Raw genomic sequence first — 20560 nt, 5'->3', positions numbered from 1 at the left:
AAGAAGGAAGGAAGAAAGGAAGAAAAAGGAAAGGAAGGAAGGAAGTGAAGAAAGAAAAGAAAAGAAAAAAGGCTGAGCAAGTTAATATTTTGTGGCATTTGGTTTTGTGAGCTAATTTCACAATGTCACACAAATTATCCCCTCCTCTTTTTTTACTCCACAGGAACTGCTGTACGGCACTGTGATGAACACAAGGGCTGGCTGGCACCCAATCTTTTCAACTGTACCTCACTGACTTTTGCTGTGCTCAAGGATTTTGTAAGTATTTTTCTTTCATTTTCCTGCTCCAAAGCAAAACCAGGAATTTATGGATTTACTATTTTCTATATGTATAAATGAATGCAAATAGTTGATTTTTATTTCACCAAAATTCTAAAAAGCAATGGCTGTTTGATACAAGCTCTTTGTCCTCGCTCTAGTTGGTTTCATTCATAGACTCCCCAGTCCTGCCAATTACCATCTCTTGACTATAAGCCAGGGAGAAGATGTTGACTCTCTGTAAGATATTTCACAACAAACCTGTGGAGACTAGGCCTGTATTGTTGTAAAAATAGAAAGACAGCAGCTTTCTCAGGAGCATTTCCTCTTATTGTCTGGATTGATAAATGGGACAGCAATATGAATAAGTACAAGGAGACATAGTTTACCAACTGCCTCATGCATTAACCATTTTTTATTCCTTAAATCTGTATGCCACTCGTCTCTCTACCAAGAGACTCTTACAAAATTTAAAGTTACACTGGTGCTAAAAAAAACCGACTTTGTGGCAGATGCACTTTTACAACTTTTAGTGTTTCTAGAGTTCATTTATTTATTTATTGGATTTGTATGCCGCCCCTCTCCGTAGACTCGGGGCAGCTAACAACAATAATATAAAACATCATGTAAATCCAATACTAAAACTAATACTAAAACAATTAAAAAACCCTTATTTGTAAAACCAAACATACATACAAACAAACATACCATGCATAAATTGTAAAGCCCTAGGGGGAAAGAATATCTCAGTTCCCCCATGCCTGATGGCAGAGGTGGGTTTTAAGGAGCTTACGAAAGGCGAGGAGGGTGGGGGCAATTCTAATCTCCGGGGGGAGTTGGTTCCAGAGGGCCGGGGCCGCCACAGAGAAGGCTCTTCCCCTGGGGCCCGCCAAACAACATTGTTTTGTTGACAGGACCTGGAGAAGGCCCACTCTGTGGGACCTAACCGGTCGCTGGGATTCGTGCAGCAGAAGGTGGTCTCGTAGATACCCTGGTCCGGTGCCATGAAGGGCTTTATAGGTGATGACCAACACTTTGAATTGTGACCGGAAATTGATCGGCAACCAATGCAGACTGCGGAGTGTTGGTGTTACATGGGCATTTTTGGGAAAGCCCATGATTGCTCTTGCAGCTGCATTCTGCACGATCTGAAGTTTCCGAACACTTTTCAAAGGTAGCCCCATGTAGACAGCATTACAGTAGTCGAGCCTCGAGGTGATGAGTCAGTCACATGTTTACCATTATAATCAGTTAGTATACCTTGCCCTGTGCCTGGCCACTTTCTTTCCTCCTCACAGAGTGGAGAGAATGCTTAAACAAGCTGTCTCCTCATGAGTTGTTTTTCTTTAAGTGCTGTCAGTTGCTGCCTATAGCTGATAAGACTTCCATCATTTTCATTTCTGGCTCTTTCAGCTGGTATAATCGTCACATTTTCAGGTTATTTTTTTTAGCCCTGGGACTAAAACTTGAAGGAAGAGATTTTCAGAGTATTAAATTCTGGGATGAGTATTAAATTCAGTACTGGAGCATAGACGTAGACTAATGAAAACATATATGAAAGCAATGAACAACGAAGCTGAGAGTTTTCGTTATTTCAAAAGATGTTTTCAAGACTTTTCTGATGCCAAGATTAAGGAAGGCTGTTTTGTTGGTCTACAGATCAGATACACCACCAATGACAAGCAGTTAAGAGATCTGTTAATAGAGTCAGAGAAAATCACCTGGAAAGCATTCAAGGATATAGATGAGAATTTTCTTGGCAACTGTAGAGCATCAAACTACATTCAGTTGCTTGAAAAAATTCTTAGAACATGTAAGATTATGAAGTGCGACATGTCACTGAATAATCATTTTCTGCATTCACATTTGTGCTTCTATCCTGAAAGTCTGTCAATGATGAACGTAGCAAAAGGTTTCACAAGACATTTGCCCCAATGGAAAAATGGTATCAGGGCAACTGGAATCAATCAATGCTGACTGACAACTGTTGGACATTGCCACAAGTTGCATCAGACATTGACTACAAATGAAAATCAGCAGCAATTTTTTTTTAGCCCTGTTGAACTCATACAACATGCCAGAAACATTATGCAATTAAAAAACATAATAATTAAAAGAGAAATTAAAAATATTTCTCAAGATTCCTACGTGCTACATTCTGAAATTATATTCATGTTCCATTTGAAGGGGTCTATCATCATCCCAAAAAATTCAGAAAGCAAAACTTCTGGGGAAAAATGTCCAGTAGAATCTACGTTTGGTTAACTTATATTGTTTTGTTGAAGCGCATTTGCCAAATATCTTAATCTCTCCTGTGGAACAGGCAGAAAAATTGCTGCGGAATGAATCGTTTTTGGATACAGAGCAGTCTCAGCGGGTAGCTCTCCAGCTTCGCAACGCTACACAAAACACCGAGAGCTTCTTTGGCAGTGATGTCAAAGTGGCTTTTCATCTCCTAGCTCAACTTCTGAAGCATGAAAGCAACCAAGAAGGCTTTGGCTTGGCTGCTACCCAGGATGTTCACTTCACTGAGGTAAGTCCATCGGCTTAGGTTTAGATGAAATAAAAACTTGTGAGCAGCACACACTTTTTAAAGCAAGCAAAGCAAGTTTGAAAACGTCTGGTGTCACCAAAGAAAACCAGGGTTTCTTTGATGAGACCAAACGTTAATTTGATCTGATGATACTAGGTTGGTCTACTCTTTAGAGCAGTGATGGCAAACCTATGGCATGGGTGCCACAGGTGGCACATGGAACCATATCTGCTGACATGCAAGCCGTCACCCTAGCTCAGCTCTAACTTGCATGTGTATGCTGGACAGTTGATTTTTGGCTCACGCAGAGGCTCTGGAAGGACGTTTTTGGCTTCCAGAGAGCCTCCAAGGGGATGGGGGAGGACATTTTTACCCTCCCCTGGCTCCAGGGAAGCCTTTGGAGCCTGGGGAGAGTGAAACATGGGCCTACTGGGCCCACCAGAAGTTGGGAAACAGTCCGTTTCCAACCTCCAGAGGACCTGCGGGGGAGGGGGGCAGAAAAAGTTGTTTTCGCCCTCCCCAGGCATTGAATTATGAGTGTGGGCACTCGTGCATGTGCAATAGTCCATGTGCACGCTCTTTTGGCACCCTGCTTTAGAGTATGGGAATTTATAGAGCACTACATAGCTCAGTGGAAGAGAACTGGCACATATTTTGTTGCATCTCTTAAGAAAGAGCTGTCAAACTTGCGTTGTCACCTCATCATCACATGATATATCATAACTTTTTTCCTCTTCGCTTAACCAGGGATGGATGTGGTCAGCGTGTGACACATCTGGCCAAGGGGCTACAAGTATGACACCCCTGTTTGATGAGAAGCAAATTATTTGGTGCTTTCACTGATAGCTTAATGGAGGAACAGATCTGTTTAGCACAGATGAACATTGTGGAAGGAATAGCAACTGATAAATTAGGCTTCATCCTAAATGATCACAATTTTATCTACAGGTATTTTAAATAGAAATGAGATCAATAAAAATAAATGCTAAAGCATAACTTATATAAATCCAATGCCCAAGTTAGTTCTTCAGTGAAGATTATTTTCTTAATAAATGTGGTTTGTTAAAAGACACAAACATATTGTAAACAAATGTTTCCTGCAAGAAATACCAGCAATGAATATTTTTTGCCTTAGATTCCTGTAACTTTTTTGGCCTTCCTGGATACCAGTCTTGCTCCTTGAAGCAAGCTATTACTTTATTTGTTATCAGAAGCTACTCCTAGCTGTCTCATATTCTTTTTTGTGTCCAATAGAATTTGCTTAAGGTAGGCAGTGCTTTACTGGACAACAGCAACAAGCATCATTGGGAACTGATCCAACAGACAGAAGGTGGCACAGCACAGCTGCTCAGACACTTCGAGGACTATGCAAGCACTCTGGCCCAGAACATGCGCAAGACGTACTTGAGTCCATTTACCATCATCACACCAAACATTGGTGAGAGAATAATAATAATAATTAACAAAATAGTAGTTGCTCAATTCTAGATAATTTTAGATAATTATACAGTTGAGTTCCTTGGTTCTCAAAATTCAAATCAAAATATGTTGAGTAGCAAATTTGATGAGTTTCAAAGCAGTTAAGTACTTTGGTACTTGGTACTCAACTACTTTGAAACTCATCAAATTTGATACTCAACACATTTTGACATGAATTTTTCCCCCGGTACTCATCATTTGTTTAGTACTCAACACACAAGCTAGAACTTGTTGGTCTTGGCTGCCTTGTGGCTCATTATGTTATTTATTATGGGAAAAAGTTGCTTGGTACTCATTGATTTTAGTACTCAGTCATCACTCCTCCCAGAATCAATTAAGGATGAATACCAAGGTACTACTCCACTTACAGCAGATTAATTTGCATGTGAATAACAACAATGATAAATGAAAGAGTTGATTATTATTATTTAGCATATGATGAAAACATAACAGAAGAATACATACATACATACAGCCCCGTAATTATAATAACACTTATATGGGGGTATGACATTAGTCCAGTGTAGCTATCCTGGTGTTGTTTCATGTAGCTCTTCTAAGAAACAAAATAATGCATATCATAGACAATCTTGCACAATATGCCGATCACTTTGCACATCAGCACCTCAATCCCAACAAGGGGAATCTTTCCATCCCCACTGATACAGGGCAGAGGTACGTCTTTCAGAATCACAACCAATTGCTTTGGTAGAAGGATCACTAATGGTCAAGCCACTAGTAAGTACGTTCCTCTCCTCAGGAAGTCTCGGGGTTAAACTGAAAAGATGTTAAGTGAATGGCTGTTCTCCATTGCATCTGGAAGGAGAGTCCAATATGGGTTATTCTCAATCCTATTGGTCGAGACTGAGTTTAAAATTAACATAATATTAGGCACCGCCCCTTGCCTGCCCCCAGTGGGCTCAGTTTTAAAAACTCAGTCCATGTAACGAGACGTATGAGTTTAGTTGTAATAAAGAAATGGTTTATTTTAAATGGTTTTTATTTTGTTTTAACTTGTTTAACTGTTTCTCTTCTTGTTATTTCTGTTTTGCAGATGCTGCAGAAGACAGGAGGGGTTTCTGCCCTCCGTGGGCAGCTTCCCCCATCGACATCTCCCCAGGAGACCTCTTCCCTCATAGAGGGTACCGTCCCACAAAGGGGATCAGCCTGGGGTCACTGGCCTCCGTGGCCAAACTCGGCTGGGAGCCGAAGGTGGGGGGGTCCGCCTCCCCCCCCACTGGGAGGCTCGGGGACACGGAGTCCCCCGAAGACAATCTAATTTCCCTCAGCAGCCAGTGGGCTTAAGCAGATCCGAGGGAAATAAAATAGATTTATGGGCCATTCTGAAGCCGCCAAGGCACAGCGCCGCAGCCGCTGTTTAGGAACAACGCGGCAGACTTCAAAGAGGCAATTACCGCCGCCCATATGTTCGGCGGCCAAGCGCGAGCCTTAAAAAAACGCCGGGTGAGCCAGGGGAAGAGGAGAGCCTAGCCGGGCTGACCTGTCAAGCGCTGCAGCGAAGGGTGTCTTCCTCACATATGGTTAGCGGCCACCCGGACCGCGGGGAATGCGGAGGCATGATCCCCCTGCAAATTGAGGCTGGCGGTGGGGACTGTAAGGCAGCAGCCCTCTCGTTTCCCTTATTAATCAGACAAACGCTCCACGCCCGCCATTTTGGCGGTTGGCGGGAAAACCCCTCCCCCGCCTGTTTTGTCCTTCAGCGACCAGAACAAGGCGCGAAGAACGGTTGAGAGGGCTGGGAGGCGCAGGCGCACTCCACAGGAGGCACGGGGGGCCATTTTGAAGGAGATTGGTAGTCGAGAAAAAAACAGTAATAAAAGAGCTCCGTGCCCTTTCTTTGCCTTTTCGCTGCCGTTTCTGCTTCACTGTGAGTACTATGGAGGCAAGTGGCAATGCAGATCAAGCTCTCCCATTGGGATCTGCAGCTTCTACCCCGGTGCCCAAGCCCAAAGATAAGAGGAAGATAAGAGTGAAATCATCTCAATCATCTTCCTCAGCTATCAAGGAAGCCGAGAGGCGAATTCAGGCCCTTGAACAAAAGCTGGAGGCGGCCCTCAATGCTGCTCCTTTGGCCAAGTCTGGACCATCGCTGGGTCTTGATCTGGTGACTGGCCCACCAACCCCAAGAGCTCCTGGGGAGGTTAGAGTCGATAGGGATTGGTCTCCTGATCACCAAGCACTGCCTCAGCTTCCCATTCCTAGAAGCAGGCCGGGATCAGTGGGTCAGGAGAGACCAGTGTGGGGGTTTTCCCCTCAGGCCAAAATGGTTCCAGCGGCTACGTTCACCCCTACAGCTGTGGGACTCAGGGCTCAGCCTAATACGTGGCAAGATATGTCACCGGCCATTCAGGAGTTAATTACTAATGCCTACTCACAGGGCATAGCAATTGGAGCACAACAAGGGCCTCAACAACCAAGGCAAGCCACAAGCCGGGATCTCTGGTCTGCACCGCCCCTTTCAGGTTTAGGATCTGTGACTGAAGAGCCAGTGTTAATGGAGGATAGTGACAAGGACTATGATATGTCAGAGGATGAAACACCTCCAGAACAGCCGCTGGTAGCGGGTCTGTTTAAACAATCCTCTTTCAGGACACTATTATATAAGGCAAAGCAGACAATGGAGTTAAAAGATCCGGCTCAACCTTCACAAGCCATACCATCCAGATCCTCTACTCTGTTGAAGGAACCTAAGCCTGAAACAGACCATGTCCCGGCATCAGAGATCTTTGTACAAAGCATTAAAAGACCGTGGCAGTATCCGGCGGCGGCCCAGGGACCATCAGTGGTAGAAAGAAAATTCTACACGTTTGACGATGAAGTGGAGGCCCTGCTTCAGTTCCCCCCTATAGACCAGCCGGTTGTAACTCTGGTTTCCAATGCTCTGGTTCCTGCTGAGATGGGAGACAATTTGAAGCCAGAGGACAAGAAAGCCGAGGTGCTTCTGAGGAAGACACATATGATGGCCGGATGGGGGTTCCGCGCAGCAGCGGCTGCATCTTTTTTTAACAGAGCCTCCATAGTATGGATTGAGGATATGCTGTCTCGCCTGGGGCCAGAGGAAGGGAGAATGCGCCAGGATCTTAGTAAGTTGTTGGCAGCGGCGGAATTTTCAGCCGATGCCACCTTACATGCTGCCAAATTCGCGGGCAGAGGGATGCCCGCCACCCTTGCATCGCGTCGACTACTGTGGCTGCGCAGCTGGCAAGCAGACACTAAATCAAAATGGCGTCTGGCCTCATCGCCTTTCCAGGGGTCTCAACTATTTGGAGACATATTGGAAAAAGTCCTCATAGAGGACAAGGACAAACAGAAGATACTTCCCAGGTCCAAGAGGGGACAAGATCGCCGCCAGAATCCTTACAATCGGCGCCAGTCCTTTCGCTGGGACACCTCACGGTCAAGCCAGACGTTTAGGCCCTTCTCTCAAGGCAATTTCAACCAAAATGCCTACAGGAATGACCGAGCGCCCTTTCAGGACAGGACAAGAGGATATCAACCTACTAGGCGCCCATTTCGTGGTTCCAACCAGAGGGGTTTTAAACGCCCCAAATGACTTTCCCATGACACAGCCAGTAGGAGGGAAACTCCACCTTTACAGTACCTCCTGGCGTGCCACATCCTCAGACAAATGGGCACTATCTACAGTGACACAGGGACTGCGGTTGGAGTTCATTCAGCCCCCACCCAACCGATTCCTGCACTGCCCAAGACCACGGAACCCCATCAAAAGGAAGGAACTAGACCAAGAAATAAGCCACCTCCTGGAGATCCAGGCCATAGAGCCTGTGCCCAAACACACAGAGGGCACGGGATTTTATTCTATGGTGTTCACAGTCCCCAAGACATCGGGGGGGTGTCGCTTAATTCTGAATCTGAAACAGTTGAATCTATACATTCTTTACCGGAGATTCAGGATGCACACTCTGCATACCATCCTAGCGGCAGTGCGCCCTCGGGACTTCCTTACCTCCTTAGACCTGAAGGAGGCTTATCTGCACGTGCCGATCTTCCCACCACATCGCAAGTTTCTACGATTCTGTGTAGAGGGGACACATTATCAGTACAGGGCCATGCCATTCGGCCTGTCATCGGCCGCTCGCACCTTCACGAAGTTGCTGGATGTGCTTACCGCACATCTGCGCGCGCAGTCCGTCCGCCTGATGGCATACTTGGACGATATAATCGTTTTGTCCAAGTCCCAGGCAGGGGTGCACCGAGACCTCCACCTTATGAGGAAGATTCTGGAAGAACACGGCTTTACAATCAATATCCCCAAGAGCCAACTGGAACCATCTACAAGGCTCCTACATCTGGGCTCGATAATAGACACAACTACGAGCATAGTGTCACTTTCACCGGACAGGCAGGACAACATCATAGCCTTGATAACCTCCATCCAGAGACAACGGAAGGTCTCCCTAGCCTCATTGTCCAGGCTGCTGGGGACCATGGTCTCGTGTATAGGAATCGTGCCTTGGGCCAGACATCACATCCGCCCGTTGCAAGGGTTTCTGCTTCCGGCCCAGAGAGCAAAACTGGGCCAGTCATGCAAGCAAATCAGACTCCCACAGGGGGTCAGGAAGTCTTTGGCCTGGTGGACTTCGTCACCCCTGTTTCAGGGGTGTTCGTTCCAGACCCACGATCAGGTCGTCATGACTACAGACGCCAGCTTGTCGGGTTGGGGCGCGCATATAGACCTCCAAGTGGCACAAGGACTTTGAACCAAGGAGGACCTCAGCCCGGTAAACATCAACCTTCTAGAGCTCCGGGCTGTGTTCTTAGCACTCCAACGCTTTACACCTTTGGTTCAGGGGAAACACGTGCTAGTCTTAACAGACAATGTGGCAACAAAGGCCTACCTCAACCACCAGGGAGGCACGAGATCACCACGCCTCATGAGGGAGGCCATGGCTCTTTTCAATTGGGCCGAATACAACTTGGCTTCTCTATCTGCGGAGCACATAGCAGGAGTCAACAATGTCCAGGCCGATTGGCTGAGCCGAACCACCTTGGACCCCACGGAGTGGAGACTGGATCCACAGTTGTTCCACAAGATCACTCTTCGTTTCGGGACTCCGCTGGTGGACTTGTTCGCCTCTCACACCAATGCACAGCTCCCCAGGTTCTATTCTCGGTTCCATTCACCCACGGCGGAGAAAGTCAACGCCCTGAGGTCGAGCTGGCCACGCGGCCTCTTATACGCCTTCCCTCCAACGAATTTGATTCAAAGAGTAATAGACAAAATTCTACTGGAGGAGGCGGAAGTGTTGCCTGTCGCACCACATTGGCCACGCCGCCCGTGGTTCTCGGACTTAATAGCTCTGTCGATCTCCCCACCTTGGAGGATTCCGGACAAGATAATCACACTCAGCCAAGGGTCAGTCTATCAACCAGACCCGCAATGGTTTCAATTAGCCGTTTGGCATTTGAAAGGAACAAGCTGAGGGAGCAATCTTTACCAGACAGTATCATTACCACAATGCAGGCTGCCCGCCGGCCATCCACATCCAGGATTTATCAGGCAACGTGGTCGGCCTTTTGTAAGTTCTGCAACGGAAAGGATATGGAACCGGAAAGGGCTCAAATAATTACTGTACTAGAATTTTTACAATTGGGCCTCGAAAAAGGACTCACTCCAAACACCCTGAGGAGGCAGGTGGCGGCGTTGGCAACCGTCATTCGGTTACCAGAATACCGCTCTTTGGCTACTCACCCTTGGATACGGGACTTTCTCAGGGGTGCTATGAATAAGCACCCTTCACCACTGCATAGATTCCCAACGTGGGACTTATCCCTAGTGTTGAAGGCTCTGACTGGTCCACCCTTTGAGCCTTTGAGATCCATCCAGCTCAAATTCCTTTCCATCAAGACGGCCTTTCTAGTGGCCATCACATCGGCCAGACGTGTATCGGATTTGTCGGCGTTATCCACCAGACCTGACCTTTGCATCTTTTATCCGGACCGGGTGGTCCTACGTTTGGACCCGACATTTCTTCCTAAGGTCAACTCGTTGTTCCACAGGAAGCAGGAGCTGATCTTGCCGGACTTTTGCTCGCACGGGAGCCACCCTACAGAACTTAGGTGGCACAAACTAGATGTTAGGCGAGCGGTCAAAATCTACATTAGAAGAACCGAGTCCTTTAGGAAGTCTGAGTCGTTGTTTGTCTCATTTGCAGAGCCGAAAATGGGCCTGGGCGTTTCTCCCAGTTCAATCAGTCGATGGATCCGGGACTGCATTGGGGAGGCGTATAAGGCTAGAGCTCAGAATCCCCCTCAAGAGGTCACGGCGCACTCTACGTGCAGTGCAGCCACGTCAGCAGCTTGGAGGACTCAAGCCTCTATCGAGGACATATGCCGGGCTGCGACTTGGACAGCACCTTCTACATTCACTAGACATTATAGACTGGATGCCTATGCTTCAGCTGAGGCATCTTTTGGGAGAAGGGTATTACAGAGGGTTTGTTCCTCTCTAGCTGCCCTGACTTAACAATCTCCCTCCCATTTAACTTGGAACTTGGGTATATCCCATATTGGACTCTCCTTCCAGATGCAATGGAGAAGAACCGTTGTACCTACCTGAACGGTCTTCTCAGTGCACTGGAAGGAGAGGCCAAACCCACCCGGCATTGGATTGTTTCAGGGAAGCTGGGTTCGGTTGGTTTTGGTTAATGTTATATATATATATATATTGGTTCAATAAAATTGTGTTGGATATATTACCTTTCGTTTTTAAAACTGAGCCCACTGGGGGCAGGCAAGGGGCGGTGCCTAATATTATGTTAATTTTAAACTCAGTCTCGACCAATAGGATTGAGAATAACCCATATTGGACTCTCCTTCCAGTGCACTGAGAAGACCGTTCAGGTAGGTACAACGGTTCTTTTCCAAGATGGATTTCACTCAATTCAATGAAAGTGGTATTTTGTAGTTATATACAGTTGAAGCACCCATGTGTGTTTTATAGCAGACATCATCTTGGAAAAGGTATTTTCTTGTAAATTTGGGAGTAAAAGGCTATTTTTTAAAAAGTGATGCTTGCTACTAGTTTCTATAAGTCCTAATATTTGAATAATCAACAATAATTTGCTCTAAATGCTACCTTGATTAAGAAATGGTGGTAGAAATACAAATTTATTTTATCAAAAGGATTTAAATTAATTATTTAACTAAATATCTAACATGATATTGAACTATAAATGCTTTTTAAAACAGACATTATAGCTCTTTTTCTATAATAGTCCAATAAATGTCCAATTAATGCAAGATACGCCTAGAATATTATCTGCAAATTACTGTATTTTTGGAGTATAAGACGCACTTTAGTTTGGGGGGAGGAAAATTGGGTGGGTGGGGGAAAGCTATCTACCAGGTTCATCTGGCTAGTGTCCTTATCTGTTCAGCTTCAGCACATTATTTTATCCCCTGGTTAGGGCTGAAAAAACCCTTTTCAGAGGGAGTATGAATGAAAACAAGTCTGCCAAGACTTAGAGCTGGAAAAAACTACTCCGGAGGGAGTAGGAATACAAAAATGCTGTAAGCCGGGAAGATCGTTAATACCTCGTTAGGGCTGGGCAGGTGGGAAGCTTTGAAAAAGCTACATTCAGAGTATAAGACTCATCCAAATTTTCAGTCTCTTTTAGGGAGTGCGTCTTGTACTCCGAAAAATAGGGAGCTGAAATGAGTTTTCTTAACTTTATTTAGTTAATTACTGTCTAGAACAGAGGTGTCAAACTCGATTTCATTGATCTCTCATGCCTCGCGTGTGAATATGCGGGTCTCTATCTATCTGTGTCTTACATTGGCAGTTATTTCGGTGGTGAGGCTAGAGAAAATGAACTTTGCGGGTGCCAAACTGCCCCACTATGAAGCTCTCCGTGGTGAGAAACCAGCTGATATAGAAACTATTGTCATCCTGCCTGAAAGTGTATTCAAGGCTCCAGAAGGCAAACGTGAGTTTTGGGCATAGGGCTGAAATTTCCTGATATTATAAACAAGACGAGGAAGAGGAATCTTGGTCAATACAATAAAGAGTTGGGTTTTTTTTTTTACTGCTGAGGCTCTTGAGCAGTAGAAGACATATTATCACGTATACATATAATCTATAATACCCTGACTATATCAGAATGCACAAGGTTGGGCTCATTAGGTCTTTCCTTTAACCAATTGGCCTTTTCCCAAAGTCTTATTGTATGACACTTCCCAAATTCTTAAATGATTGGGTTTTATCCACCAAGCTAAGCTGTAGAATATTTACCAAATTTCACTGAATAAAGCAAAACTGGCATTGCACTAAAATAAATTACATTATGGCTTAGTGCAATCTAATCACTTGTTAGAAGGGAAGTGGTGGTCATATAGAAATAGGGACCATATCATGATGGTTTAATGGTGATCTAATTATTTACTGAAATAAGTTCATAAAACATAGACATAAAGTAATAGAGCTTGAAAGGACCTTAGAGGTCTTCCAGGAAACCTTACACCATCTTGAAGGCAGGAGACCTTATACCAGTGATGGCGAACATATAGCATGTGTGCCACAGATGGCACACGGAGCCATATCTGCTGGCATGTGAACCGTTGCCCTAGCTCAGCTCCAGCGTGCATGTGTGTGCTGGTCAGCTGATTTTTGGCTTGCACAGAGGCTCTGGGAGGGCGTTTTTGGTTTCCAGAGCGCCTCCGGGGGGATGGGGGAGGACATTTTTACCCACCCCCGGCTCTAGGGAAACCTTTGGAGCCTGCTGAGCCTACTGGGCCCACCAGAATTTGGGAAACAGGCTGTTTCTGGCCTCCGTGGGGTGGGGGAAGCTGTTTTTGTCCTCCCCAGGCGTTGAATTATGGAGTATGGGCACTCGGCATGTGCGATAGCGCACGCACATGCTCTTTTGTTACCCAAGGGAAAAAAGGTTCGCCATCACTGCCTTATAACCACCTTGAACAAATTGTTCTCCAGTCTTTTCATGAAAAATTTCCACATCGCCTGAAAAATGTCGACTTCTTTCTTGTTTCCCCAAACAAGCTGACTACAAATATTGGAAATAAATATTAGTGAATTCTTGTTTATCGTGTTGCTCTAGCAACATAAAATGTGGCTCCATGTTTCATGTTCCCTTTTCAGAATCTTCTCTGGCCAGTGCCAAACATTTGCCAGGGACCAATGAAGAAGAGGAACATGCCCTTATGACAAGACAGAAGAGACATCCAGATCTAAGTGAGGGCCAGGCCATTGCCAGTGTGATCATCTACCGCAACCTGGCAAATCTGCTTCCAGAGCAGTATGACACAGATAAAAGGAGTCTAAGGTAATGTCTGCATCTCACCTCAATGTACAGATGTATTAGTAGAAGGTGTAGAAATGTTTGGATACTCAATGCTTGTGTTGTAGTCCAACGAAGCAGTGGAAGTGATGTGCCGGTGCCTGGAGGCTGTTGGGGCCTGGATGGGTGTCAACAAACTCAAACTCAACCCAGACAAGACGGAGTGGCTGTGGGTTTTGCCTCCCAAGGACAATTCCATCTGTCCGTCCATTACCCTGGGGGGGGGGAACTACTGACCCCCTCAGAGAGGGTTCGCAACTTGGGCGTCCTCCTCGATCCACAGCTGACATTGGAACATCATCTTTCGGCTGTGGCAAGGAAGGTGTTTGCCTAGGTTCGCCTGGGTTGCAGCCCTATTTGGACAGGGAGTCATTGCTCACAGTCGCTCATGCCCTCATCACCTCGAAGTTCAATTACTGCAACGTTCTCTACATGGGGCTACTTTTGAAAAGTGTTTGGAAACTTCAGATCATGCAGAACGCAGCCGCAAGAGCCATCGTGGGGCTTCCAAGATTCGCCCACGTTTCTTCAACACTCCATGGCTTGCATTGGCTGCTGATCAGTTTCCGGTCACAATTCAAAATGTTGGTCATGACCTTTAAAGCCCTACATGGCATTGGACCAGAGTACCTCCGGAACTGCCTGCTACCACACGAATCCCAGCGACCGATAAGGTCCCACAGAGTTGGCCTTCTCCGGGTCCCGTCGACTAAACAATGTCGTTTGGCGGGCCCCAGGGGAAGATCCTTCTCTGTGGCGGCCCCGGCCCTCTGGAACCAACTCTCCCCGGAGATTAGAACTGCCTCCATCCTCCCTGTCTTTCGTAAACTACTCAAGACTCACTTATACCGCCAGGCATGGGGGAGTTGAGACACCTGTCCCCCAGGCTTTTTTATATTTTGTTTTATGTTTGGTATGAATGTGCTGTTTGGTTTTTTTAAAATAATGATAGGGTTTTATATGTTTTTAAATATTAGATTTGTTCCACTACTATATTGTTTTTATTACTGTTGTGAGCCGCCCCGAGTCTTCGGAGAGGGGCAGCATACAAATGTAATAAATAAAAATAAAATAAATAAATAAATAAATTCTTCTTTGGGGTTTTCCCCAAAGTTGTTTATTGAAAGGGTTGTTGAAAGTTCAGTAGCTTCATGATTGTCTGATCCACAAAATGGTTTTTGTTATTTACCTGGCTGACTTTGTCTCAATTTAGAAACTAATCAGGGCATATTCTGGCTAGTAGTTACTTGGATGAGGGACCACTAAAGAACCCCAAGACTGGGAAGCTGAAAAAATATCCCCTGAAGCAATTGCAAAGCTCTATCAGTAGTGTTGCTTAAAAAAAAAAGGATATCAATGTAATCATGAAATCTCCAAGAACCAAGCTTGATTTGAAAGAGAGTTTATTTATTTTATTTTTTTTTAAGATCTAACAAATGTCTGAAGACATTAAATGGGGAGGAGGGTGATAGTAAGCAGAATTCAACTTTACAGAAGGAAAACTGTGATTTGAGTAAATATATTGCATTGATTTGTATGTTTAGGATCCTGCCATTTGGCTTTACTGCAAGTTGATTAATCATCATGGCTGATGTTTGTAATTACTTTGTGGATGCTTTTATTGTTTTGATGCTTTTGAATTATTTTAGAATTTTAGAATTATAAGCCGCTTAGAGTCATTGGCTGAGTTGAGCAGCTATAGAAATGGAATAAATGAATAGATTAATATATGACTAAATAAATGCCCTGTTGTCACCACAGAGTCCCCAAGCGTCCTATCATCAACACCCCGGTGGTGAGCATCAGCATCCATGACAATGACGCATTGATGCAACGCGCCCTTGAGAAACCCATCACGGTGCAATTTCGGATGTTGGAAACTGAGGAGCGGACCAAGCCTATTTGTGTCTTCTGGAACCACTCCATCCTGTGAGCTCTATTTCCCAGGCAAAACGGCTGCGACCGCCGTATAATGAACAGAGAGGGAACAATCGATATTGGGTTGGGAGTGGGGGCGAGGTTCCTCAGGCTGACAGCTCCATCTTGACTCTGCTGTTTTTCAGGGTCAGTGGGACTGGTGGCTGGTCAGCTAAAGGCTGTGAAGTTGTCTTCAGGAATGAAACCCATGTCAGCTGCCAGTGTAATCATATGACAAGCTTTGCTGTGCTGATGGACATTTCCCGCAGAGAGGTGAGAAAAATAAGGACTCTGCTTTGAGGATAGGAGAATCAGGCAAGGCAGAATCCTGAAGGGAGCATAACATAGTAGCAGAAGTTAGGTTTTGGCTCCTTAAGGATGATAGACTGATAGAACAGCTATTTGGGCCATCAAGTACACTTCCAACCAGTAATGGGTTGCAGCCAGAATTGGGGGGGGGGGGGGGGATCGCCATTCCGGTGGTGAAAATGGACCTGCACATACAGCACCAGCTGATTGGCAGGCATGCATATTGATGTGAGATTCAGCTTCTGCGCCTGCACCACAGGCCAAATCTCATGTGAGGACGTGCGCATGAGTGAGATTTCGGCGATTTTTGCTGATCTTTTTCTTCCACGCATGCGCAGAAGCAAAAATATCAGGGAAAATCACTGAAATCTCATTCTCCCGCGAGATTTGGCTTCCAACACATGCATAGAAGTCAAATCTTGTGCCAACGTGCCTGCACGCCCGCACGCCAGGCATGTGCACATCCCCACTGGTCTCCAGGCCATTCCGGTAGTGGCGAAAGGTAGGAAGCACCGCCTGGCTCCTACTCACTGCTGGAACTCACAACAAATAGCTATCTAGCCTCTGTTTGAACACATTTAGTAAAGGGAAATATTTGATTCCACTGTAAAATTGCTTTTGCATTTAGGCAGACCAAATAATAAGAAGCAAACGTATCAGGAAAGACTTAATGAACTCAATCTGTATAGTCTGGAGGACAGAAGGAAAAGGGGGGACATGATTGAAACATTTAAATATGTTAAAGGGTTAAATAAGGTCCAGGAGGGAAGTGTTTTTAATAGGAAAGTGAACACAAGAACAAGGGGACACAATCTGAGGTTAGTTGGGGGAAAGATCCAAAGCAATATGAGAAAATATTATTTTACTGAAAGAGTAGTAGATCCTTGGAACAAACTTCCAGCAGACATGGTAGGGGATAAACATATATCCATCCTAAGATAAAATACAGAAAATAGTATAAGGGCAGACTAGATGGACCATGAGGTCTTTTTCTGCCGTCAGACTTCTATGTTTCTATGCATGGGTATCCATTAATACATTATCTGTTCTTCCCAGAATGGTGAGATTCTACCCCTGAAGACCATCACATATATCTCCATTGCTGTGACCCTGGGCAGTCTCCTCCTTACTTTCCTCTTCCTGGCTGGATTGCGAACTCTGCGGTCCAATCAACAAAGCATCCGCAAGAACTTAGTGATTGCGCTATTTTTTTCTGAACTCGTCTTCCTGCTGGGCATCAACCAGGCTGATCTGCCAGTAAGCATCTGTATGGGTGGGAAAGAAAAAAACTCTGCTAAAAAGATTTACGTTCATAGTCATGATCACATCTACTAAGTATCAATGCAATAATTGCTATCTATTGCTAATGAATAATCAGACACCCCATTTCTCCTGACATTCGCTCATCCTTCTTTGTTTGGGTGCCTTTAAGAGCCAAGAAAACTGCCTTAAATTAATAACAGGAGCTCCTGGAAATGCGAATCAAAGATAAGAAAATATCCTATCTGAATTCTGAATATACAGTAAAATGGTTCATTACATTTTGGATTTTGTGTACATTTGGAACAAGTTTCTAATCCTGCTCTTTTTGTCCCTTTCCATGATAGTTTGCCTGTACCGTCATTGCTATCCTGTTGCACTTTCTGTACATGTGCGCCTTTGCCTGGGCATTGCTAGAAGCATTGCACATTTACCGCATGCTGAGTGAAGTGCGAGACATCAACTATGGCCCCATGCGCTTCTATTATATGGTCGGATGGGGTGTGCCAGCATTCATCACAGGTGAGGCCTGCACTAAAGATTAGATTAGATTAGATTAGATTTATTGGATTTATATGCCGCCCCTCTCCGCAGACTCGGGGCGGCTCACAACAATAGTAAAAAGCCATAGTGACAAATCCAATGCCCACCAATCCAATTACAATTTTAAGTTAAGAAGTTCATAAAACAATCCCAATATAAATAAAAAACAAGCACACAATCAATCAAACGGCAAAACAACATGGTCAAGGGGGAGATGTTTTAGTTCCCCCATGCCTGACGGCAGAGGTGGGTTTTAAGGAGTTTACAAAAGGCAGGGAGGGTGGGGGCAATCCTAATCTCAGGAGGGAGCTGGTTCCAGAGGGTCGGAGCCACCACAGAGAAGGCTCTTCCCCTGGGTCCCACCAGACGACATTGTTTAGTCGACGGGACCTGAAGAAGGCTGACTCTGTGGGACCTAACCGGTCGCTGGAATTCGTGCGGCAGAAGGCGGTCCCGAAGATATTCCGGTCCGGTGCCATGAAGGGCTTTATAGGTCATAACCAACACTTTGAATTGTGACCGGAAACTGATCGGCAACCAATGCAGACTGCGGTTGGAGTAATATGGGCATACTTAGAGAAGCCCATAATTGCTCTCGCAGCTGCATTCTGCACGATCTGAAGTTTCCGAATACTTTTCAAAGGTAGCCCCATGTAGAGAGCGTTACAGTAGTCGAGCCTCGAGGTGATGAGAGCATGAGTGACTGTGAGTAGTGACTCATATAATCATGGCCATTATGATACCATTATATTTGTGAGCCTTATTTTATTAAAAAGAAAATAGCTTAATTTATTAAAATAAAATGGTTCCTTCCTCTGCTAGCCTGCTAACAGGTAACTGAATCAATTTCTGGATGACATAACTGGCCAAACCTAAAGATAGGGCTGGAGTGTATTGAGCTTTATTTATATATATTTATATTTATATTATTTATATTTATATTTACTTACTTATTTATAAATTTATCTGCTGCACATTTCATGCCCAAGGACTCTGGGTAGCTTACAACATAAAAACATAAAAACATTCAGTTATAAAATAACAAATCAGATAAAATCATAAACACAAGATGGCAGAGGTGGGAACCAGATACACGGGGGAGGGGGAAGTAGGATTAGGCTTTAATTGGTCCATCACCTCCAGTGTGAACGTCTCCCATTGGAAGAGCCATCTGGCAGGATCACCTCTTAAGACTGTTACAAAAAAGTCAGGAGGTTGGAAGCCAATCTCATCTCAGGGAGGAAGATGTCCCAGACAGCAGGAACCACCGCGGAGAAGACTCTTCTGGATCCCACCAGTTGAAATAACTGGGTTGAGGCCTGAGGGGATCCACAGTATGCCTCCTCTGTTGGCAAAAGTGGAGCAGGCCAGTCTCATCTGGGTAGACACTTCCTCAAGTAGACTGGACCCATGCCATGCATAGCTTTAAAGAGGACAACCAAAACCTTACTACTGTTCTGTCACAATTCGTTCAATTCCTTGCTGTCTAGGTGACAGTCTTCTAGCTATAGGGTAGATGAAGTGATTAAGGACTTAAGTTATCTCTTTATTGATTGTTTTGCATGCTATTTTCCTTAGGACTTGCTGTGGGCCTGGATCCCGAAGGATATGGGAACCCAGATTTTTGCTGGCTCTCCATCTATGATACCCTGATTTGGAGCTTTGCTGGTCCCATTGCTTTTGCTGTTGCAGTGAGTAGAGAAGCAAAGGAATATGGGGAGGAAAGGCAAAAGACCCACATTTCACATTATCGGGATAGCTGTCTGGTTCCATATGACTACTCTTGGTTTACATGAGATGTAAATTATAAATGCATGATGAAAAAGAGAAGTGTGTGTTTTTTTTAATTAGGATGGACATGGCAACTATTACTTTTCACGTAAGGGTTTAATTTTTCTTATCCTGCATGTCAAGGACTGCCTAGTGCTGCCATTTTATTTTTCCATCTGAAACACTCTGAATAACTTGGAAAACAATCTTCTTGGTCAACTGATTGAAGATGGAATGGAAGGCTGAGAAGCATTGCCCAGAATTGCAGATCTTCCCTTGCTGCAACAGGAGTCTTCTCAGCCTTCCATTCCCTCTTCAGTCAATTGACCAAGATGATGGGTTACTTGAGTTTCCCAATCGTTCAACCCCAATCCCTTGTAATAAAATTGAGGGAACATAAGAACCTAAGAAGAGCCATGCTGAATCAGGCCAAAGCCCATCGAGTCCAGCGTTCTGTGTCATACAGTGGCCCACCAATTGTCCATGGGGATCTTGAGCAGAAAGAGAAGGCAAAACCCTCCCTTTCCCCTGACCCCCAACAAATGGTACTCAAGGGAATCCTACCTGCCTCAGCCAACATAGAGGCAGCACATGGACATCCGTTTCAATAACCACCGATACACTTGGCATCCACGAATCTGTGTAATCCTGCCTTGAAGCTATCCAGGTTGACAGCTGTCACGACCTCTTCTGGAAGTGAATTCCATAAACCAAGACCCTCTGGGTGAAGAAATATTTCCCTTGATTTGTCCTCACTTTCTTACCTATGAGCTTTAGGGAGTGCCCCCTCGTCCTAGTATTGTGTGATAGAATTTTTCTCTATCCACTTTTTCTATCCCATGCATGATTTTATACACTTCGATCAAGTCACCCCTTAAACGCCATCTTTCAAAGCTGAAGACACCAAGGTGTTGCAACCTGGTTTCATAAGGAAGGTGCTCCATTCCCTTGATCATTCCTGTTGCCCCTTTTTGCACCTTTTCCAGTTCCATTATATCCTTCAAAGGGGTCCTTGGTGTGCTCTGATATTGCTTGTTTTCCTGCAGCTGTTTCATTACCCTAATGAGGTATCATCATCAGTGCTAGTGCTAGTTATATGACTCTTATAAAACTGATCTTTGCAAGAACCAGGAAAGGGCACTGCCAAGGAAAA

General features: G+C 45.0%; 1 protein-coding gene across 5 annotated transcripts in view; it reads left to right on the top strand.

Annotated features, from left to right (window-relative positions):
• CELSR2 (cadherin EGF LAG seven-pass G-type receptor 2) overlaps positions 1-20560 on the top strand; it is a 141857-nt gene that overhangs the window by 105095 nt on the left and 16202 nt on the right. For all 5 annotated transcript variants that reach the window (XM_070745165.1, XM_070745169.1, XM_070745168.1 and 2 more), the window contains exons 17-26: positions 164-258; positions 2582-2791; positions 4046-4229; positions 12097-12240; positions 13410-13593; positions 15370-15537; positions 15672-15798; positions 16891-17091; positions 17442-17616; positions 19216-19328. In XM_070745165.1, the coding sequence (XP_070601266.1) occupies positions 164-258; positions 2582-2791; positions 4046-4229; positions 12097-12240; positions 13410-13593; positions 15370-15537; positions 15672-15798; positions 16891-17091; positions 17442-17616; positions 19216-19328 (1601 nt within the window). The remainder of the gene's footprint in view (positions 1-163; positions 259-2581; positions 2792-4045; positions 4230-12096; positions 12241-13409; positions 13594-15369; positions 15538-15671; positions 15799-16890; positions 17092-17441; positions 17617-19215; positions 19329-20560) is intronic.

This window comes from Erythrolamprus reginae, chromosome 3 (assembly GCF_031021105.1).
Source record: "Erythrolamprus reginae isolate rEryReg1 chromosome 3, rEryReg1.hap1, whole genome shotgun sequence".
NCBI classification, from domain to species: domain Eukaryota; kingdom Metazoa; phylum Chordata; class Lepidosauria; order Squamata; family Dipsadidae; genus Erythrolamprus; species Erythrolamprus reginae.
Note: the sequence above shows the minus strand (reverse complement) of the source record. Positions and strands in the feature narration are given on the sequence as shown.